The sequence below is a fragment of the Petaurus breviceps genome, unplaced genomic scaffold, assembly GCF_028583685.1.
Source record: "Petaurus breviceps papuanus isolate PSGF00001 unplaced genomic scaffold, PetGlider_PUasm1.0 138, whole genome shotgun sequence".
NCBI classification, from domain to species: Eukaryota; Metazoa; Chordata; class Mammalia; order Diprotodontia; family Petauridae; genus Petaurus; species Petaurus breviceps.
The window spans coordinates 863,383-887,499 of record NW_027185694.1 but is presented as its reverse complement, the minus strand read 5'-3'; the positions used below and the strand labels follow the sequence as shown (position 1 = coordinate 887,499).

The 24,117-nt window shown below is 39.5% G+C and overlaps 1 protein-coding gene across 1 annotated transcript in view; it reads left to right on the top strand.

The window, feature by feature from the left end:
• Nucleotides 1–24,117, top strand: part of NTRK2 (neurotrophic receptor tyrosine kinase 2) — a 428,347-nt gene that overhangs the window by 323,460 nt on the left and 80,770 nt on the right. The window contains exons 14-15 of the mRNA XM_069105060.1: nt 11,117–11,289; nt 22,348–22,582. Of these exons, the coding sequence (XP_068961161.1) occupies nt 11,117–11,289; nt 22,348–22,582 (408 nt within the window). The remainder of the gene's footprint in view (nt 1–11,116; nt 11,290–22,347; nt 22,583–24,117) is intronic.

Below are 24,117 nucleotides of genomic sequence, written 5' to 3'. Positions count from 1 at the left end.
TATCTATCTATCTATCTATCTATCTATCTATCTATCTATCTATCTATCTATCTATAATATGTGCTCCTTACAAGCAGGGAACTCTCCTGTATCTACTTGGCCCATACTAAGCACTTAATGGATGTTCTTAATGGATGGCTCTTTTCATTCACTCATTCATTTATTTCCATCAACATATGGACTTGACCTAGAAGTCTGATATGGCTGTGTTGGGTGAATGGGAGAGGGGAGAAACCTTGTTAGAAGGAAGATCTTTGAGAAAATGTTTTAAGGAATAGAGAGAAGTCCTCTTCCTGATGCTAAATTAGGTGGATTCAAATTCAGTCCATGATTAGTTATTGGTCAGCTAATCCAATCCAAGGCAAAAAAGCTCAATAAATATTGAGCATCTATTATGTGCTAGGTGGCAGGGATTTATAGACAAAGGGAAAAGCATTCTCTGCCCTCAGGGAACTTACACTCTTCTGCAGCATTTGAGGGCACTGACCCAGTCATCCTTCCAGTTACCACCTTATCCAGGACTCAACAACCATAACCCCAGGTGAACCCTATCCACCAGGACCTCAATGAGGGTTAACATATGGACTACTTTAGTGTGATGCTGATATACACCAAACAGCAAAAGAAGCAGAAGAAGGGCCCCAGTTCAGTGAGGGTAGACACACAGAGAAAAGGCAGAATGAGAAACCTAGGATGTATTCTAATCAGTACCAGCGGAGGACATGCCCATACCTAAGATTTCACAATTCATTGACTTATTGAAGACTGTTGATTAGTCTTTGAGTCAAAGGTTTAGCCATGCTGTTAAAATAGTCTCAAAAAAACATTGAGAAGTGTTGAAACTGCTGCTTCTTGCTCTTTACCTTCTTAAATAAATTTAAGCAAAAGTATGATGTCAACCTCAGATCTGAAGGGCTGGAAAGCACATAGTATTACTATGAACACAAGAAGAAGAGCCTCCTCCTAGAAGCATCTATCACTTACTACCTTTGAGGCTCTAGACAAGTCACTCTGGGCCTCAGTTTCCTCATCTGCAATAAGTGTTGCTTTGGCTTAATAGTTTTTAAGGTCCCTTCTGGCTCTAAATAGGCAACCCTATCATCCTGTATATGTGGATTTTTATTGAAACCAATGATTTGGCTTACACACAAAGACATGAGTGTTGATAAATTTAATGAATGAATGAATAAAAAAGCATTTATTTGGTATCTGTTCTACTCTAGGTAATGAGGATATAAATATAAGAGTGAGCCCAGCCCCTTGTCCTCAATGAGCTTACAGCCTAAAAGGGGGAGATAATAAATATGGAGGACAGTTGACAAGGGAATGGAATTTTGGTTTGGAGAATCAGTGTAGGCTGAACTAGGGAGAGAGTGCCCACAATTAGTTGTCACTTGTCACACACTTTCCAGTCACCATGCTGATGTGGATTTTTATTATTGCTTCCACAGCAAAAAAGTAGAGTAGCAGGATGGGGGAAGAGTGGGACACATACAGAGGCAGAGCAGGTGGCAAGACATCCTGGACTCCTGGTGCATGTCTGGATGGAGCGTGAAACCCATCCATTTATTTGGACCACAAAATCTGAGTAGGGCCACCCCACACTCAGACAGCAGCATCGTGTGTCCTGTTCTTGTGTATGAGCCCATGACCCTTTCCAAAAGACTGCTTCTTTCTTAGACTATCAGGAAGCAATATTTCTGACTTGCTCACATTCGACTTCTCGATAAGAATTTCCAGTAATGGACAATCTAGGAGAGAACTTTCTAAATGAGACTGAAAGAAAACTCTTTTGCTGGGCTAGTTTGGACTGCACCCTCACTGGAAGTGTAAAACTAACCAAAAATAAAGGTACGATTTAGGGAGAAAACAAATTGAGCAAGATTGCCAAGGAATGAGCATCTTCTCACCTATATGGAATAGCTGTCAGTGCTTCTCTTCATTGATTGGAAGCTCTTTGGGGTCTTTGACATGCCATCTGCTTGTTGCCTAGCAACCCTTGCAGCATTGTGCATGCATGGTAAGAAATAGCTGCTATTGTGCTGTATTCTTCTTTAGGGGGAAGTGCCTGGGGTTCAAAATAGAGTACTTTCCTTTCAGACAGATGGATGCCATTCAAAATCTTTGGGTAGATGCTGAAAATTATTTAAGAGTTGAAGCATGCATAAGAAATCTGGCTTAGGATAAATATAGATATTTAAAGACATACATGAACATACCTGCCCCCATTAAAGTATCTGGGTTGTATTTTTTTAATCCATAAAGTTTCTACTTTTCTTGGATATTTTCATATTACCTTTGGCTTATAGGAGAATAAATTTGCCAGCTGCTTTCTTTCCCTTTTATACAGCATTATCATTAAACACATTACAAGAACACAGGACAGAATATACTTTAGCCTTCAAATAACTGAGTTATAAATTCAAAGAAGGGATGCATTTTCTCTCTGCATTACCTATCAGCACACTAGCTATTTCCATCTCTGTCTCTCTGTCTCTCTCTGTCTCTCTGTCTCTCTCTGTCTCTCTGTCTCTCTCTCTGTCTCTCTCTCTCTCTCTCTCTCTCTCTCTCTCTCTCTCTCTCTCCATACATATATGCATACACACACTATGTTCTATAGTTGTGGTTCCACTTATATCTCTTCATATTATAAATGTTCCTTTCTAAAACAATTAAAATAGAGATACGTTAGAGAATTCAGATTTAGAATCCACATATCTCCTCCCCACCAAGAAAAATAAAATCTCCCATGGTGAATCAGGCCATAGTGTAATAGAATACTGAAGCTCAAAGGGACCCAAGAAATCATCCATTCTAACCTCCCCTTCATGCCATGAATGAATGATATGAAGCTTGTGGTTTGACCAATTATATAAATAAAAATGACTGTAAATCCAAACTGATGCAAAAGAAGAGATGTTTATTGTGATAAAAGTTGGACTTAAGTTCAGCAAGATACTTGGTGACTCTAGGGTATATAACTTCTACTCTTTATACTTTTAAGCCATCTGCCTTCTTTAAATCAGTCAGAGGTGATGATAATGACTTGCCTAGTATTGGGGAAGTAACTACTAAAAATTACCTCAAAATGCCTGGGAGCCATGCCGTGTTATCACAAGCTAAGTGACCCATCACAAAAACAATACTGGTTTATAAAGAACTAGTTAGATGACCAGGTATGAGTAAAAACTTCAGGTCCTTAATACACAGTAAAGTGATTTGAAGGAATATGAAACATAAAATACTAAGGCTAGAACAGAGGAAATTCAACATCACAAAAAGGGTGCAAAGAAGGAGCACAAAATTCAGCCATAACAATAAGAGTTTATATAGTATAGACTATGTTCCAGGCACTGCATTTCTGTGGTATCTATGTGCCAGACACAGTCCTAAGCACTTTACAAATATTGTCTCATTTGATTCTCACAGAAGCTGGGGGGGGGCGGGGATAGATGCTGGGTTTTGTCTCTGTTTTACAGTTGAGGAAACTGAGACAACTAGAGGTTAAATGACTTGCTTATGGTCACACAGTATCTCAGGTAAGATTTGAACTCAGGCCTTCCTGACTTCAGACCCAGCACTCTATGCACTGTCCATCTACCTGCTTTATTCTCTCTCAGTTTGAAAGTTAGTTGGTCTGGAGCAGTGCTTCTTAAATTGTGGTTCTAGAGCAGTGGTTCTCAAAGTGTGGTCCAGGGTTCCTGACACTCTTTAAGGGGGTCCACAAGATCAAAATGATTTTCATAATCATACTAAAATGTTTTCATTTTTCTGATATGGCAAATACAGATAGATGTAACCTACATAAACAAAAGTTCTTTGAGAGGGGTCCTAAATAATATTTAAGAGTAGAAAAGGGTCCTGAGATCAAAAAGTTTCAGAATCTCTGTTTTAAATAACTACTCATACAGTCTTTCTCTCTGTCTCTCTGTCTCTCTCTCCCTCTCTGTCCCCCCTCCCCCCATAGATCACCTCCTTCTTGAAGGAACTCTATCCTACATAATTTTTTATCTTCTATCCCTAACACAGCACAATACCTTGATTGCTGAAGTCACTGAACTGAATTTTGACGATTCTTTTCTGAATCTTAGCCAGCTTATTAATTTCACACTTCAAAAGACTCATGATTTCATTGGTCTGGGTGCTTCTTCCTCTGACACAGTTCACGATGCCCCCGTGTCGTAGTTGACAGTGTATCTGACTATTTTCACGAATTACCATGACCCCCAAATCTAGTACCTGGTGGTCAGCCATCTGCTGACAAGCCTCTCTGAACAACAGATGCAGAGTTCATTGGCATGCATTTAGTCAAAACCTTTCCATCTTGAAGTAGAGCCTGCCAGGTCTTGGGCTCTGCGCGCATGGTCTTTGAGAACCCAGGGTCACCTCTACGGTATAAAGAACCACAGGAGTAGGAATTAAACAGGGCAGCTTAGCTACAACTTTAATCTTTAAAAAAAATTATTGACCTCTTTTATTTTTATGATATCATCACTCCCAATTAAATGTATCTTTGTAAAAAAAAAACATTTTAAAAATAAAGAAATGACAATTTAGTACCACCAACCAACACATGGCCCGAGTCTGACAGTATATACTTACATGTCATGCCCATTGTCCCTGATCTCTGTGGAGAACACAGTGAGGGATGTTTTCTTAATTCTTCTTTAAAGCCAAACTCCTTTGGCCACACCTTTATTTTTTAAAAAAGTACAGATGCAAACCAGACTCATCACTCCAATAAGTATTCAAGTAACAACATAAATAAAGGAAGGGCTGATTTCTAACCTCTCTCTTAATGGAATACAGTGTAAGATTTTATTAATTGTGGTAGGTGGCTCATTTTGTTTTGTTTTATTATTAAATAATATAACATTGCACTGAAATCACAGACCCGTCCTCTCCCTACTCCCCCCAATGCTAAAAAAGCAATAGCACCCTCATTGCATTCAGCTTCTGATCCACTGAGTCTTTCCCAGAGGACTTCTGAAGATAGCTCAAACAGCTCTTGATAAATAAATTATCAGTTTTGAGCACTGATACCTTGGATATCAGCAAATGTTACAAATCAGGGCTTGATTTATTGTTATGTTGATTTCTGGACTTAAGAAAGTGATAGATAAAATGTTAATGATGGAAATTAAAATTTAACAACCAGAGAGGTGGTTCTTAAACCTCTGTCAGTACACTGCTGCCTTCAGGTCTTTTGTAATGTGTTTTTAGCTTGTCTTTATCTACCATGTTGTGGTTGTTCAGTCATTCAGTCATATCCAACTAGTTCATCATGATCCCATTTGGGGTTTTCTTGACAAAGATACTGAAGTGGTTTGCCATTTCTTTCTCCAGTTCATTTTACAAATGAAAAATTGAGGCAAACAGGGTTAAGTGACTTGCCCCGGGTCACATGGTTAGTAAGTATATGAGGCTAGATTTGAACTCAGATCATCCTGACTCCAGGCCCAGTGCTCTGTCCACTCTGATTCCTAGCTGTTCTGTCTATCTTATATTTGTATACTTTTGGTCCTGGATCCTTCTCATCTTAGCCTTGTCCATATCAAATATCTTTCTCAAAAGACTTCTCTATTTATCAGTGTTACCTTAATTCTTATTTTTGTCTTTCATAGTTAAAATGGTAATCCTACTATATTCTGCCCTAACGCAATTAGGGAGTATTTGGAGTATTGTTATAAATCCAAAGGCTTTATTGTAGAAAGAATGGAGAAAAACTAAAGTGCAATCAGAGCAGAGAGCCCAGAAGGCTAAGAGCATTGGAGGCAGGGTCACATAAGAATCGGTTAAAAAACCATAGGTGTTTAGCCAAGGGAAAAAAGCATTCAGTAGGGACATACAAAGTATTTTAAATATTTGATGGGCTTTCATATAAAAGCAGAACTAGCTCTGGTCCCAAAGTCCAGAACCAGGGATAGTGAGTGGGGTTTGTAAAGAGGCATATATTGGTTCCACATAAGGAAAAATTTTCTGACCACTAGAGTCATCCCCAAAGTGGAAAGGGTAGCTTTTGGGGGGTCATGAGTGATTCCATCACTGGAGATCTTGCAAGTACAGGCTAGATAAGTACTTATCAGTATTATTGTAAAGGGAATTCTTATTAAGTTGTAGTATGGACAGGATGGGCTTAGTTCAAGGTCTTTTGGGACTGATATATAAAGGTCTTAACTTATAATTAAGTTATTAAAGACAGTCTTCATAAATTCATCCTCCTCTTCATCATTAAATAAGTCATTGATAGAGCTTTTAAATAAAATCAGAGCTGATAATAATTCTGGCTCCCCAAATAATATATTTCCCTATTTTGATCCTGAGCTATTCAACACCAGTCTTGGATGACAACCTTTGCCCTCATCTGCCTAACTCTAATAATGTAGAAAAATATACCAGCAGGCAACAGATTGACTTAGAAAACTACAAATTAGTTATTATCTGTGTTTTATTGCATTTTTATTTATTTTGTTAAACATTTTCCTAATTACATTTTAATCTGATTGGACTGCATTGCTTTCATGGAGCATGTGACCAGCAAGTTTGACACCTCTGATCTAAATCATATTTATTGACTGTAGAGCTGAGAATTTCATATGGGCAAACTAAAGGGTAAAATAAAAGTTTTTACTAAAATTCAGATATATTGCTTTTTATACAGCAATTCCATTTATTCTTGCATTTTGTAGTGACTGTGGCAGTACATGTCTGAAATACTCCTGGAGGAGTTTGAGGCTGGTGGATCACTTGAGCTCAGGAGTTCTGAGTTGCGGTAGGGTGAAAGTCTATCAGTGTCTTCACTAATTTCAGCACCAATATGGGAAGCTTCCGAGACAGTGGGGAGTAGTAGGTAGAGAGAGAGGGCAACAGGCTGCCCAAGGATTATAACTGACCCAGCTCAAAAATGGAAGGAATCAGCAGTGGAATTGACCCATGAGTGACTACTGTACTGTAGCTTGGGAAAAACAGAGAGACCCACTGTCAAAAACAAAACGAAATCAAAATCTGACAATGACAAGGAAATATTTCCTTTCATTTGTGGGACTTTTGGGAAAACTTATTTAATCTCATTTGTTTCTCAGATTTTCTTCCTACTGGCCCCTTTTTCATACGCTACATTTTTTGAAATCTGTATTCTCTAAGTTAATTTCTCATTATTGGACTTATTTTCTTCTTCCTTTAGTTAGGATTATTAACCTTGTATCTTATAGTCATGTCCAATAACTTTTATGCCCATTTTCAAATCCTTAACTAATTTTGCCCTGAAAGAATTTACTTAAAGTGTCCTCCTTGGTTTAGCACCTTTGTCTTTTAAGAAATTGTCCTCAGCACATTTTAGAAAAAATGGTTGATGGTTTCTAGCCTTTCTCAAAAGATGTACAGATAAGAAAAGTTCTACTTTGAAATCTTGAGCCCAAAGAACCAAAGAATCCCTCCTGTATCTTAGAATGACAAGATTACAGATTTAGAGCTGGAAAGGATCTTCGAGGTCCCAAACTCATAATTTTCCAGATGAGGAAATTAAAAGTCAGAGAAGTGACCATAAATAATAGTAAGACATTAAAATTAACAGACATTAAGAGCCAGACAACTGAGTTTCCTAAAATCATGAGACAGTACCTTGAGAGCCAGTATCTAAAGACTTCAATCTTTGATTTCAAATCCAACATAGAAAGGCTTCTCTTCCTGAGTTCAAATCTGACCTCAGAAACTTATTAGCAGTGTGACCCTTGGCAAGTCACTTAATCCTTTTTGCCTCAGTTGATGAGGATCTGTAAAATCTGGAGAAGGAAATGACAAACCATTCCAAAATGTCTACCAAGAAAATCCCAAATAAGGTCACGAAGAGTCAGATACAACTGTAAACGACTGAACAGTAATACTCTTTTTACTGTACCATGTTACATACTGGTTTAGAAATTTGCAGTAAGTTCCTACATCTTCTTTTTCAACCCAGACATCTTTATTTTTTGGCATCAGACAGTATGCCTGTTTTCCTAGAAGCATTTAGGTGGTGTAGTGTTAGAGTGTTGATTTGGAACAGGAAGACATGAGTTCAGATGTGACCTCAGATACTTGCTAGTTCAATGACCCTGGGTGAATCACTTAACCTTTGCCTACCTCAGTTTCCTAAACTGTAAAATGAGGATAATAAGATCACCTACTTCCTGGGGTTTTTGTGGAGATAAAATTACATAATATTTGTAAAGCTCTTAGAACAATGCCTGGGATATTGTGGGTGTTTAATAAATGCTTATTTTCTTTCTTCTTAGTATAAAAGATAACTATATATATATATATATATATGTGTGTGTGTGTGTAGTGTCCCCCTTTTGACATATCCCTTTCAATACAGAGCCTAGTGTAATGGTCACATGTTCTATCTACAACATAATCACTTATTCCTGTTAAATTATAACTCTTTGTTTCTCTACTAAGGTCCCAAGTTTCTTCTCCAGACTCTCATTATTGTTCAAGCATTTCATATAATCAGGAGTTACCTTTCCCTTGTTTAACCATCAGAAATTTTCAATTCTCTTCTCAAACTTAGCTCACACCCCAGTACCCTGCCTAGCTAGAATCAATGCATACTTCATGCACTGTTTGACTATTTTGAGCAAGAGGTGAGGAAACTCCCTTGGGATTCTCCTCAGAAGTCATGTCAGTTAAGGAAATGTCAAAAATTCATAAGCAATAAGAAAAAGCAAAGTTCCAGAGTTGACACCTGTAATAAGAAAATCCTGATGTTCAGTGATGGGGCTAGCAAGTGTGGCAGAATGGTGGTCAGGAAGAGGAAATGTTACCAAGAGAAGCTGTAGTATTATGTCTATGGGTGAGATACAATACCAAGAGATTGGATGGACCAGAGAAAACTTCCATTAATCGAAAGAAATGACAATTACCCTAGAGTGTCCTCTGCTACAAGTGAAATAATTTTTATTAATAAAGTTTTAGGGAAAGGCTTTTCTGTCCTGGAAATCAAGTTGTCTGGATTCAGATCCAGTCAAAGGAATCCCACCCATGGAGCAACATAATTCTTAGTCTTTTGTCCCAAGAAGGTTTGAGGTTGTTTAACTTATCCCCACCTCATCATCTGATCCTTGAATCCAGAATCAAGTCACCTTTTGGAATGAATACTTAGCTTGTGATATGGGTCAACCAGTAGAGTAAAGTAGGATTGCTTGGAAAGGCTCATTGGTTAAATAAGGAATTATTAAGTGCCTACCAGAAGCAAAGCATATTGCTGTCTACTGGGGAGACAAAGACAAAATGGAAAGAGCCCTGCCTCCAAGGAGCTCACATTCCATTGGGAATATACAGTGTATACTGAAAAAAGGTGAGATAAAGGACTTAGTCTACAAGGAGGCATCTGATCCGAGCCTTGAAGGGAGGGAAAAATTCCAAAAGATAAGAGATGAGGAGACATAGGGCAATTGTATGATGTTGTATAGATCACTCCCAACTAGGTGGTGCAGTGGTTTGGAGTCTGGAAGACTCATCTTTCTGAGTTCAAATCTAGGCAAGTTTTCTCATCTGGAGAAGGAAATGGCAAACCACTCCAGTATCTTTGCTATGAAAACCCCCAATGGGGTTATAAAGAGCTGGACACAACTGAAAAAACTGAACGACAAAAACAGAAAACGCCTCCCCACCTCTTCTCTGAAAAAATAAAGCCGGAAGTTGATATTTGTGTCTCTTCCATGAGCAACCATAATAGAAAAATACAGAAAGTCAGTTTGGGCGCCAGACAGCCCAGGTCCTGAAATTCCTCAGGATATGCACCTACATTTGAGCACAGCACAGGCACGATGCCACCATTCATTTTGCCAGTAAGTACAGCATATGCAGTTACAACAGCTTCTATGCTTAAGGCACTTCTTGCCCCTCCAGAAGTGGGCCACGTAACATCCACTCTTTACAAAGCCAGGAAATGCTGTTTTGTTCACTTCTGAAAACACTCTCAAGATTAAATTATGAATGTCCTCTTCAAACTCCAGCTCTCTATGTAACTGCACCACACCTGCTAGCCACTGCAAGGGATTTTTTCTTCATTGCCATTTTGGAGAAGACGAAAGTAAAACTCAGAGAGGTCAGAGGATGTGCCCAAGGTCACACAGAGCCAGACTGGAATTCAGGTTGAAAGTTTCCATGATCACTGCCCCTTTCACTGTAGCATCCTTTCTCTCTGTACATGAGGATGCTGATGTTTTCCTTCATTCCTAACTTAGTGGGAGGAAATCCTAATGCTGGTTTAAATAGGAACCTACCAGATTTAATCCTAATAATGGCAAATTCTCATCTCCCTGACTCTCCAGATACTCCTTCTCTTCAGGTATTACACAGGCGGCATGATCTGTGTATAGCCATAAAGAAGATGGAGGACAGGTTGACATTATACTGACCCAATTTTATCTTTAGCAACATGATAATTTTGCAGCGGGCAGCTAGGAGATGCAGTGGATAGAATACTGGGCCTTGAGTCAAGATGTCTTCTCTTCCTGAGTTCAAATATAGCCTCAGACTCTTACTAGCTGTGTGACCTCGTATAAGTCACTTAACCCTGTTTGCCTCAATTTCCTCATGTGTAAAATGAGCTGGAGAAGGAAATGGCAAACCACTCCAGTATCTTTCCCTAGAAAATGCCAAACAGGGTCACAAAGAGTTGAACATGACTGAACAACAACAAATTTTGCATCCAGAAAGATTTCTCTCTGTCCAGGGAAATCTCTTGATTTCAAAATCCCATTAACATATGCTGAGGAAGGATCCCCACAATGTTATCTGAATAAAAAGAATCATATGTTATAATATTGAGGGAACCCATCTAATGAGAGTTGAGTTTATTATATGTCATTCCTCTTCAGCAAGGGCTTTAAGGGAGTGAAAACTATGAGAAAAATATGTGCATACAAATAATCAATTATAGCTTAATGTCTTATGGTCTCAAAAATTAAAAAGAAAGTGTTTCCCAGAAATCTTTTGTGTAAGTTTAATTTCCCACACATTTTGTCATTTCCACTCACACACAAATGACTTTTTATATGCAGAGCCTTGCTTTAATTCACCCGTGTTTTTAATTTTTAAATTCTTTTGCTCTTTTCTTCCACCAAACCAGACACTGAAAGATGCCAGCGAAAATGCCCGCAAGGACTTCCACCGAGAGGCCGAATTACTGACCAATCTCCAACATGAGCACATCGTGAAATTCTATGGTGTCTGTGTGGAAGGGGATCCTCTTATCATGGTCTTTGAATATATGAAGCATGGAGATCTCAACAAATATCTCAGGTATGGTTACTGGGGCAGATGGAGAACTGTGTATCCACCAGAATGGGAAGTCAGGGAAGTTTCTTGAACCTAGGGATTGAATACCACTGTCAATTCATTTCCAGTTCAACTAGACAAACATCTCAAATATGCAAAGCAACATGCTTACTGAAAGATACACAAAGTTTAAAGAAAACAGATCCTCCCTTCAAGGAGCTGTGAGAAATGATCATTTCTCTCTTGTATTAATAACTAATTATTGCTTTAGGACCAAAGCTTTTTCCCTTTTCTACTTCTTCATCCAGAAATCAGTTAGTGTGGGTCTCTTAAAGATTTACCTAGGCCAAGATCTAATGAGATATAAAAGAAATTTTAAGTTTAGGTAATGGGTGCATTATTGATCATTGTGTTTGCTCAGACAGGTCTGGGAAAATGCAGATGCTTGGGGTGGCTAGGTCGTGCAGTGAATAGAGCACTGGCCCTAGAGTTAGGAGGACCTGAGTTCAAATCCAGCCTTAGACATTTAACACTTACTAGCCATGTGACCTTGGACAAGTCACTTAACCCCAACTGCCCTGCCTTCCCCCCTCCAAAAAGGAAAAAAAAAAATTTTTAAATTTAAAAAAGAAAATGTGAATCCTCCCTTTTTCAGACAGGTGATATGAAATTGATATATTTACCCCAAGACCCTCACAGTAATATAGCCCAGCATCTCATTGTAATATTCATTTTCTCATTAATTGTTAACAGAGTTGATTGTCACCCTCAGGAATACCTACTCTTCCAGGGGCATATATACTGTGAACCCACTGCCATGAGAGGTCTTTGGTCTAAGGGAGATGGCCAAATGACCATCCTTTTATTAATAAATGTGCTGGCCTAATAAGATGATTAAATTACCCATGTCTCTCAAACTTTTTTTTTTTAATCAATCGGGGTTAAGCAACTTGCTCAAGGTTACACGGCCAGTTATTTCTGGGTGTGGTGCTGAGTGTGTGAGCCCAGGATTTGATCTCCAGGTCATGCCAACACTGGAGCCGGTGCTCTTACTCACTGAGCCACCTGGCCGCCCCTGTCTCTCAAACTCTTTAACCACCACAGAGCTTATATTCTATTAGAGAATTAAAACAGGTATGACAATATGTAAATAACATAAGTATAATGAAAGTGATTAGAAGTCTGTGCCACCCTCTGGAGCAGCCTTCAGAGATTGCCTGTATAACCTGCTTTGGATCAGATCTTGTACTCCCGAGGTGGGTCAGATTTCCACTGAGAGAAAGGAAATCAACTATCTTAGCACATGGTCCTTTTCTATAATTAACCCAGCACAATGAAACATTCAGCATTTTATTCTGAGAGGAGGCACTCAAGGCAAGGAAAAGGAAATTTGTGGTGGGTCTAAAATAAAATAAGAGATAGAAAATGGTTATTGTTTTGATTACTCACTACAATAGCTATCAGCTATCTAGGCAAGAAGAAAATTGCAGGGACCTGAGTTTGATAAGGAGGAAGTTCATGATCAGCCTGGTAGAAATTTGGTTAAATATTTTTGTTTTACTGTTACTGTGACCTCATGTGCGTCATTTGACCCTCAAAATCTTTGTTTCCTGAAGTTTTCTTAGTAGATGATTTTTTTTTAAAATCTATCCCCCCTTCCCCACTTCTACCTTCTGCAAAACTGGGGCATTTCTTCCTCGTGATCTCTTGATCTTTGTGAATTTTCCCCCCTTTTTGTCCAGAGTAGAGATGACATGAGACAGTGGATGGAGTGTCAGGCTTAGAACACCTGGGTTTAAATCTTTCTTACCTCTCATGCTTGTTAGATGTGTCTAGAGTATAGGATATGAAGCTTCTAACAATTAAAAAAATTATTCAAGTTAATGGTATGTTTAGAATGCTCTTCTACCCAGAATCTGAGTATATCAAAGGCCATTATTTTGGTACATTCAAACAGGGGAGGATCCAGAAAATCTGTAGTTTAAATGGGGATAGGGAAAGGACCTGTGATTTCATTGGTATAAGGGAACTCCTAGATACAAACATAGATTGGCAGCCTTCTCTGCACCTTAGTCTTAGAGAGTGAAACCTTAGAGGTAAGTGACTTGCCCAGAATTGCAAAGCCAGTATGTGTCTGAGGCTGGACTTAACCTAGGTCTCCCAGTCTCTACTAGCTAAAATAGGACTTCCTCTTAAGGTCAGTTGAATATTCACTATACCACACATCTTTATACACAGTGTAATAACTAAATATCTGAAATGATGCTGGAAGGGGAGAAGGTTATTGGTGTTCCTCAAAACAGCACTGTTTGGACTGCCTAGACACCTTTGGACTACACTTTTCTTCAATGGATGATCCATTTAAGTTGTTAAGCCTCTCTTCCTTGCCATGCCTTATGTCAATAATCTGTATAGAAGTTTAGTCAAGAAAATATTTGGTGAGGTTAGCAGTGGGTAGCTGGTTTGTGGTATAATGAGCTTTCCTTCTAAATATTCATTTTGTTTTACTTACAGTTACCAAAACAGCAAAAAAAAAAAAATCACATGGTTGAAATATTCTTACACTGTTCTGTCAAGTATCACTTGGGGCATGGAGGGGAGGATGAATCATGTTGAACTCTTTCCCTTTTCACACAACTGACCAGAGTTATCTACCCCTGCTGTTTGAAGGTCTGGTATTCCACCTTCTTCCTTGTGCTTCATGCTACCCTCCTTAAGATCATCGTTTTCCTGTCTTGCTACCATAATGTACGAAATGCCCCCATCTGGCTGGGGTTAAAGGTTTAAATGTGCTCAGACTGCTCATATTATCTACCTGGAGGCAACCCAAGACCGTTTTTTCCCCTTCCCTTGTTCAGGCACCCTCCCATCAACTTCCCATCCTCATTCAAGAAGGAGCAGGTAGGCTCCCAGTTGGGTGTCTCAAATAGGGCATGTAGCAGCTAGTAACTTCCTTTGCTTGATTTGAGAATCTGCCCAGTTCTTAGGGGTAGGATATTATTTATCACTGCAAAAGAGTCAGGTTCTCATGCTAGGTAGTGTTTGGCAAAAACCACTCCATGATGTCACACATGATGGTTCCCATAAGCGTGCCCTTGAGGTAACATGCCTTTTCTAGGATGGGCATCTTTCCATGTTTGCTGCCTTCTTTGTGCTCTTAGGTGTTGTGCAGAAATTTTTTTTTCTGGTTAGAGGGAAAAAAATAGATGGGGCTCTTATGAATGGGCCAAGGTTGGTTGTAAGTGTTCTTGAATCCCAGACAATTGACTTGGTATGGCCACAGTGCTGACCAGTCTCTTCTCAAGCAAGATGGAATCCACTTCAGTACTTCCCTGTCTCCCACAACCAGGTTCATTAGATCTTAGAGCTGGAAGGAAGCTTAGAGATCTCCTCATCCAACTCCATTTTACAGTGAAGGAATTGGCTTTGGAAACAATCAGGTGACTTAGCCAAGTTCGCACAGTTAGGAGCAGAGCTGGGTTTTGGACCCAAGGCTTCTCTTCAAATCAGTGCTCTTTTCAAGTTTTCCTTTTTATATTCCTAAGAAGATAGCTTTCCTGCACAAGATTCTGAAATTCCCTTTTCCTGGCAAGCACTGCAGAGTAGCCTGAGGGGTCAGAGCAAAGCAATGTGGTGTGGACTTTGTTAGGGATGTATTTAGATAACTTGTATTCCTTTTACCATAAGGAGTTCACTTTCCTGCTAGAGTGGCTTGCCAGGACTATGCCTATGAAAAAGGAGTCTAAAAATCATTCCAAAAAGAGAGAAGAGGCAAATGACATTAACCAGATGGGAACCTACTGAGATTGATGTCTACTAATCGAGAGAATATATAAGAATTTGAAAGGCCAGGAGCTCTCTAGAGTCTTCAGAAGATGCTACTGTACCAGAACTTGACATAAAACAAGACTGCTGCATCTTTTTCCCCCAACCAGGTTGACTATTTGTTGTATCCCTGCATTCAGAGTTCACACTGGAAGGAACCACTTTATAGATAGGTCATCTAGACTAATCCTCTTGTTGTATTGATGAAACTGAAGCCCAGGTTGGTTTAGGGATCTTGTCGTTTGCTGTCGTTCAATCATTTCAGTCCATGTCTGACTTTTCATGACCACATTTGGAGTTTTCTTTCTTTTTTTTTTAATAAGCAATCGGGGTTAAGTAACTTGCTCAAGGTTACATGGCCAGTTATTTCTGGGTGTGGTGCTAAGTATCTGAGCCCGGATTTGATCCCAGGTTATCCCGACTCTGGGGCCAGTGCTCTTACTCACTGTGCTACCTGGCTGCCCCTGAAGTTTTCTTGGTAGAGATACTGAAGTAGTTTGTCATTTCTTTCTCCAGCTCATTTTACAGGTGAGGAAACTGAGGCGAACAGGGTTAAGTGACTTGCCCAGGGTCACTCAGCTAGGAAGTGTCTGAGGCCAGATTTGAACTGAGACAGATGAGTCTTCCTGAATCCAGGGTTGGCACTCTATCCATGCACCACCTGGTTGCCCTTTAAAGAAAGTTAGTTACCCAGGATCACAAATGGGGTAAGAAGCAGAGAAAGGATTGTAGCCTAGGTCCTCCAACTCCAAGTCCATTATGTTTTCCATTATACCAGAGATTGAATGAAGTTAGGATCACAGATTAATGATTGGACAAGACCCCAGCAGTCATCCAGTCAGTCCGACTCCCTTATTACAGAGGAAAAAGAAAAACTGAGGCTCAGGGAGACTTCTCTGAAGTCACTCAAGTATTAAGCATTACCAGTAGGATTCGAACACATGTCCTCTGGCTCTTGAGCAGCTATGTTCTTTCCATTGTGCTATGCTATGTTCTAGTACCTTCCCTTTGAGATTATCTTCAAATTATCCTGTGCATTTCTTGTTTGTACCTAATTGTTTGCATAGTCTCTCCCTATTACACTGTGAGTTCCTTGAGAACAGGGACTGATTTTTTTGTTTGTTTTCCCTTCCTATCCCTTGGACTTAATACAGTGTAACACATGGTAGGTACTTAATAAATGATTGTTGACTTGAGAGGAGATAATAATCTTCTGAGAGGGAAATAAATTAAAGGGACATAAATGGTATGCTTTATTCTGTGAGCTAACCATCCCTTAGCTTCCTTTTTCTCATATGAAAAATGAGGGAGTTGGCCTTGATGGTGGTGAACATCCTTTCCAGCTTTAGATCTGTTCCCCTGTTGCTATGCTGACTTGCTCTTTGGATTTTCCCAGTTTGGGTCTGCCCTTCTCCCTTCAGTACATTGTCAAGTCTGGATAAGTGGCTCTCTATTTTAAGGTCAGTGTGAGGACCACTGACCCCTTCTAATGACTGAGAGCCATAGAGGTTTAGACTTGTTTAACTTTTAATGAAGGGGAAAGGTCAGGCCCTTTAGTAGGCTTCAGAGTCCTCTTACAGGACTATATACCAGTATGAGAGAAAAAAGAAAACCTAGCATTATCCAAGCTTTCATCTCTTCTTCCTTCCTTTACTTTTTTTTTAAATAGACCTTTGTTCAATAAACCTTTTTCTCAGATAGTGCAGTCGAGTTAACAGGCGTTTATTAAGCTTGAGCTTTCATCTCCTTCTTCTTCCTTTATTTTTTTTTTAAAAATGGACCTTTGTTCAATAAACCTTTCTCTCAGATAGTACAGTTAAATCAACACACATTTATTAAACACCTACTATGTGGCCAGCATTGTGCTAAGAACTGGGAAAGGTAAAAGAGCCCCTGATCTCAAGGAGCTCATTATAATGGGAGACACAACATGAAAACAGCTACATGCAATCGAGACATGGAATTAATAAATTGGAAATAATCTCAGAGAAAAGCCACTAGGATTAAAGATTGGGAAAGGCTTCTTGTCGGAGGCGAGACATTAGTTTTGATGGAAGCCAGGAAGTGGAGAAGAGGAGGGAGAGAGTTCTAGGCATTGGGAAGGAGTGGGGGCAGCCAGTGAAAATGCCCAGAGTCCAGAGATGGAGTGTATTGCTTGTGTAAGAAACAGCCAGGAGGTTGGTACAACTGAACGGAAGGATGATGGTGTCTGTAACAGAAATAGGGACGTTAGAAAAAGGGATGAATTTGTGGGGAAGGATAATGTTTGTAACTGTTGCTTCTACTTTCTGACCTCCCGTTTTTTTTACCTCTTGCAGTCTAATTTTTGAGTCAGCTGAAACTACTCTCTTTAATGTCATCAATAATATTATTAATACTGTACAGGATGATACTAGTAAGTGTAAACATATTAAAAGTCAGAAGGGGTTAGTGGTGGAACACCACTCACATAAAGCACATAACTACTTTCTCTTCTCTCCTTCTTGGGGAGAGGTTGGGGCAGTGAAGAGAAGGGATTATAGGCACTGTCCAGATGTTGGTGTTGGAATTTTTGTTGAGTGATAGCAATAAACTAAAAGTGATCTGTGGCACCTGTCTGGTATGATAGGTTGAAAGCAGATTATGGAGTGCCTTGAACTCCCAACTGAGGAGATTCTATTTAATTTGAAATAGGGAGCAACTGAAGGAGAGAGAGAGAGAGACAGAGACAGAGACAGAGACAGAGAGACAGAGACAGAGACAGAGACAGAGACAGAGAGACAGAGAGACAGAGACAGAGAGAGAGAGACAGAGAGAGAGAGACAGAGAGAGAGAGAGAGAGAGACAGAGAGAGAGAGAGACAGAGAGGAAGAGAGACAGAGAGAGACAGAGAGAGAGACAGAGAGAGAGATAACATGTGAGTGCGTGCCTGTGTGTAAGTGTCCTGTGCTTTAGGAATACCCGTTTGGCAGCTGTATGATGAATAGATTAGAGAAGAGAGAGCATGGAAGTAGGAGGTAGGGGGTGATGATAATTATCCAAGTTAAAAGTTGTGAGGGCTTGAAATGAGGTGAAGACTATGTAAGTAGAGAGATATAGGTGAATGTGAGACATTGTAGACACAGAATGCACCCAACTCCGATTCAATTCAACAAACATTTATTTGGTACCTTTTAGGGTGGTTAGGTAATGCAGAGGATAGAGTGCCCCTCCTGAAGTCAGAAAGATTCATCATCCTGAGTGGAAATCTGGCCGTATATACTTACTAGCTGTGTGACCCTGGGCAAGTCACTTCACCCTGTTTACCTCAGTTTCCTCATCTGTAAAATGAACTGGAGAAGGAAATGACAAACCACTTCGAAATCTTTGCTAAGAAAACCCCAAGTGGGGTCACAAAAGGTCAGACACAACTGAACAACAATGTGCTAAGAATTGTGGATGTAAAAGTTGAGGAAAGTGAGGAGTCAAGGATGACACAAGGTTGCAAACTTTGGTGACTGGAAGCATGGTGGTGCTCTTGACAACAACAAGGATTGGGGGTGGGGGAGAGGGAAGGAGGAGAGAAATAATGTCTGTATTCATTGTTTTTACTTCCTTACCAACCTCGGAATTCCTGAGCTCTTCCAGTTGGTTTCTGACCCTACTGCTTTAATGATACCACTCTCTCCAAGGTTATCAACACCCTCTCAATTCCAAAGTCAAGTGACCATCATTCTGGACTTTCTTTGGCACTGACACCGCTCATCATTGCCTCTTCCTGGATAGGGTTTTCTCTCTTCCCCAGGTTTCCCATGACACAACTTTATCTTGGTTCTCTTATCTACTTGTCACAATGCTCCTTTCCATTTTCCATCACCAGATCATTATCCATCCCTGTGAGTAAACTGGGTTCTCTTATCCACATAGACTCTTTCTTGGTGATCATGTCAGGTCCCATGATCGCCTGTAACCAAATGACTCCCAAATCTACATGGCCAATCCTCATTCCTTTCTAACACCACTGCTTCTGCTGGGCATCTCTTCTGCAATCACCTAGAGGCATCTCAAGTTCATAACATGCATGATGGAACTCCCCTTTCCTCCCAAACTCACCCCTCTTCCTAACTTCTCCATTTCTGTGGAGGGTACCAACAACCTTCTAGTCACTCAGGTTTACAACCCTGTAGTCATTCTTGTCTTCAATGCTTCTTAGTGGCTATGCCTTTGGTTCTACCTCTATAACATCTCTCATATCCATACACCTCTCCATGCTCATGGCTACCACCCTAGTCCAGGCCCTCATCACTTCTTGCCTGGACTATAAACATAGCCTCCTACTCAGTCTCCCTACCTGCTCCTTCTCTGGTCTATTTTCTACAAAGCCAACAGACTGATAATCCTATAGCAAAGTTTTGACTAGGTCACTTATCTGCTCAAGAAGTTTCCATGACTCCAGTTGCCTTTAGTATAAAATACAACTGGTTAGGTTTGTGTTTAAAGCTCCTTTCAATTCATTTTCAGCTTATCTATTCAGACTAATCTCATATTTCTTCCCTCTTCAAGCACACTGTATCCCAATCAAACTGGTCTGATTGTTCCTTATACAAGACATTGATTTCATCTTGCATCTTTGTCCCCCATACTTAGAATGCTCTCCTTCCTTGCCTCTGCATCCCATAAAGATATGTTTCAAGTACTGCTTCCTACATGGAATTGGCTTGTTTTGGGGATTTGGTTTTCTGGTGTCTGAATAAATGTTTTGGTTCCATCCTCTATATGGAGTTTGCTATATTTTGTGATCAAACACTATATAGGAATATTTATAGTCACAGTCAGTGCTTGTAAATATTGCATTGGCACTACAAGTGCCTACTGTGTACTTGGCACTATGCTAAGTATTTTGTAAATATTCATCCTCACAACAACCCTGGAAGGTAGGTACTGTTTTTATCCTGATTTTACAGATGAGGAAACAGAGGTTCAGTGACTTGCCCAGGGTGACAGAGCTTTAAGGCCTTTCCTGTTCCCAGTATCAAGTTAATATCTCACAACCCTTGAGTGTGTTTTGTGGTGACTTTAATAGCTATTTATTTGTATACATGACATTCCCTGCCAGCAGAATATAAGCTCCTCGGGTACCATACTTGTTTTTATTTTTGTCTTTGTATGCCTTATTCCTAACCTATTACCTGGAATATTTACTAAATGCTTGTTGAATTGAACTTAACCTAGTCTAACTCCCTCTTTTTGTAAGAAACTGAGGCCAGCAGAAAAGAAACATCTAATTAATTGAAGAGAAAGGATTAGAACTCAGGTCTCCTGCCTTTTAATGTAATCTTTGGGAATCAGGAGACCCATACCCTCTTCTTTTTTGCCACTATGATTTGGGGTGATTCATATAATCTTCCTTGACCTTAGTTTATCTAACAAAATAAGGAGGTTGGACTAGATGACCTCTGACCCGTTTCCTCCTCTAAGATTCTGTCATTATCTTTTCTAGCATAAAAAGCAAGCCTTTTTTTTAAAAAATAAACTAAACTGAATGATAGCAGATGGTGATATGCTCTAGAGGAATTCAAAGAAAGAGGTTTGCAATATGGAATGAAAGGCTTCCCAGAGGAGGCGGGCTTTGACCTGGCTTAAACATGGGTAATAATTCCCTGAAATTTTTCATAACTCTAGCTCTCTAGTAAGTTTTAACTATTTGAGGGGGAGGGTACCACATTTTGAAACTTTCTCATCTCCCTGTCTGTTTAGCTTCGGCTCTTTAACATGCAGTTGGAGACAGATCTTCTTCCTGTTTATCCCATGAAGAGCCTTCTCCAGGGAGATGCTCCTTATCTCAATCAGGGCACTGGCCTCTCCTGCTGACACCAGTGTTGAAGTCTGCAGAGGCAGAGTGAGCCCTTTCCTGGGGCTGGGAACAGTGCCTTCATTTCTTGCCCTATAGTGCCACCCCAGGTCAGTCAGGGAAAGTGAATCTGAGGCAGAAGAGAACCTCCTGGCTCTCCAACATATATCATTTTTGAGGGAGCTAGGACTGCAGTGCTGGAGATTAGAAGCAGCCCCAGCTCTCTCCCTACTGAACTGGGTTTAAGAACAAGAACATTGGCTCCCTCCCTCATCCCCATCTCTGCAACACACATATTGTCATGTACCTTGTGCTACCAAACAGCTGAAGGTGAGAAGAGGGGAGGAAATCAAAGGAGGCAAACCATTGCATTAAAAAGAAAGAAAGAATCTAAATGGGGATGCTTTTAAAAATACTCGCAGAAATCCCAGTCAAAGAATTAATTAGCTGAGACTCAAAAAACGTGTGTGTGTGTGTGTGTGTGTGTGTGTGTGTGTGTGTGTGTGTGTGTGAGACTCTTGACAAGTTCATGGGGCTGAGATTTGGGAGGGAATGGAGAGAGAAGATTGCCTCTTTTTTTTTTTTTCATCAGAAATGCATCAAGTCCAAGCTGATATGCTTCCAGTGACCTTGATGTATTTTTTTCTGAAACAGAAAAAGGACAACTTGGAAAACCTGCCTGGCTATATATAAACAAGGGTCAATACTAAGATGGGATAAAAACATTGAGACTCTGGATCTGGGGTTCTTGCCTTTTATTTGTTTGTTTCATGGGACCCCTTTGGCAGTCTGGTAAAGTCTATGGGCCCTATCTCAGAATATTTTTTAATTCAAAAACTAAAATACATAGGATTAAAAATGAACCAGTTATATTAAAATAGTTATTGTTTAAAAAGCAAATAAGTTCGTAGACCCAATGTTAAAACCTGATATAGACTTTATTAAAGCTGTACCTGTGGAAAGAATACAATCTGCCATCCTTTTCAGTGGTGCTAGTATGTTTGGTGGGGTGAGGGGTATGGTGGGAAGGGAGGGTTTGTGTTTTTATCTATGTGTTGGGGGAGCAAAAAGAAGAAAAGCAATCTTTAGGCATCTTGAATCTCTTTTCCCGATTCCTGAGTATATGCTCGCTCAATCCCCCCTGCTTTGACTTTATAACAGTCTCCTGGTAAGCACCCTGAACCCCAGAATAGTTTCTAAGCTCCTGGGGCTTCCAGAAGGATTCAGACCCAGATGGCACTTGAAATTCCACAGGCTCCTGGGGAATGTATGCCATGGAGGAAAACATGGTTAAAACATTTTCACTGTCTTCTGTATATGCCAAGCATCTTTTAGTAAACAGACGTTTGATTGTTTAGTTTTGGTGAGAAGCATCAGAGAACCCACAGTTCCAATACTACAAGGGGAATATGGCTCCAGGAACCCATATCTGTATGTTATCCATGCAGGGCCCATGGACCAGATGCTGTGCTCATGGCAGAAGGCAACCGCCCCACTGAATTGACCCAATCCCAGATGTTACACATTGCCCAGCAGATTGCAGCTGGCATGGTTTACTTGGCATCCCAGCATTTTGTGCACCGTGATCTTGCCACCCGGAACTGCTTGGTTGGAGAGAACCTACTGGTGAAAATTGGTGACTTTGGGATGTCCCGTGATGTGTACAGTACTGACTACTACAGGGTGAGTTGCTACTTTAAATATTAATTGAAGTTTTTATTATGGTCCTTTCTGTGACTGATGATAGCATAAAAATGTTTAGATGATTTTCCTGATAGCTTTCTACATTTGGGGTGCAGGGAAGGAAAGGACCAATCTTTCTTGGTAATAGGGTACAAGTGCTTGGGAAGATTTTTGAGAGCTAAATCCAAGAATTTTTGATCTGGGGGGATCTTAGCTTCCGTGAAAATATGGTCATGTAATTATAGTTTTAGATCCAACATGATCGGTGTTGGCCCAGAGGAGTAAGGGGGGCAATTATAAGTATATGATATTTAATAAACTGTTAGAGGTAGTTGATGTATCTATGACTTGGTTTGTTCATAAAATTATAATGTTTGGTATATGTGGGTTTTTTTTCCCCTACTTCATTTCAAGAGAAGGCTGCTGAGGTGGGGAAAAGCATATCTAGAAATTATAAGGATGTAAAACAAAAGGCATAAATTAAACTTTAAAAGAAAACAGTCACAATGTGTAAAAAAGCACTTTGTGAGCAATGTGACAGCTATTATTATTAGGATATAAGGAACTTTTGTCTGAGGTTAGAGACAATTCTATTTCTTTTTCTACAGAGATAAACATTAGGCTTGGTTGGTGTTACTGGGAGGGGGTCACATCTACTTTGGTCGTTTAGACTGCCAGTATACCCAAAGAGCTTGTCCAGGAGGCTACCTATAATTCCCACCCCTGTAGTCTCTAATGCAAGGGTTCTTAATCTTTTTGTGTCATGGATCCTGGTGAAGTCTATAGATTCTTTTTTTTAAAAATTATTTTACTTTTAATTTATGGAATAAAACAAGCATTTCTATGACATTATAATAAAAACACAAATTGTACATGAAACTGCAAATCCACTATACACAACTTGCTATTCCTTTCAAACATACAACAAAATTGTCATATAAATTTCTTTTTTCCCTTCCCTACCCATCCTACTGATGGCTACCATTAGACACAAATAGTTATATATATGCAAAATTATTCTTTACATCCTTCCATTATCAGGTTTTTTTCCTCTGGATGCAGATAGCATCTTTCTTCATATGTCCTATATATTTAATTTGGATATTTAGGATAGTCAAAATAACTTCTTAAAACAATATTGTTATTACTGTATACAATGATTCTTTTTTAGAATAATAGTTTTAAATACAAAACAAATAAACAAAATACATAGGACCATAAAGGAAAACAATTATATCAAAAGCCAACTACATACACATATGCGTGTATACTCATACTACCACATATTTATAAGTTCACATACCCCAGTTTAAGAACCCTGAACATTTAATGAGTTATAGAAAAAATGTCGGAGTTTTATTCATCAAGGAGAGACCATAGTAACCTGGCATCAGCCTTCTAGTTTCCATTGGGTCCTAATGACTAAGATCATTAGCACAAATTAGTTTATTAGCTACTTTATCTTTTAATAACTGAGGGACAAAATTAAAACTGTAAAATTTTTGGAAATATTAAAACTCTTGAAAAAATCATCT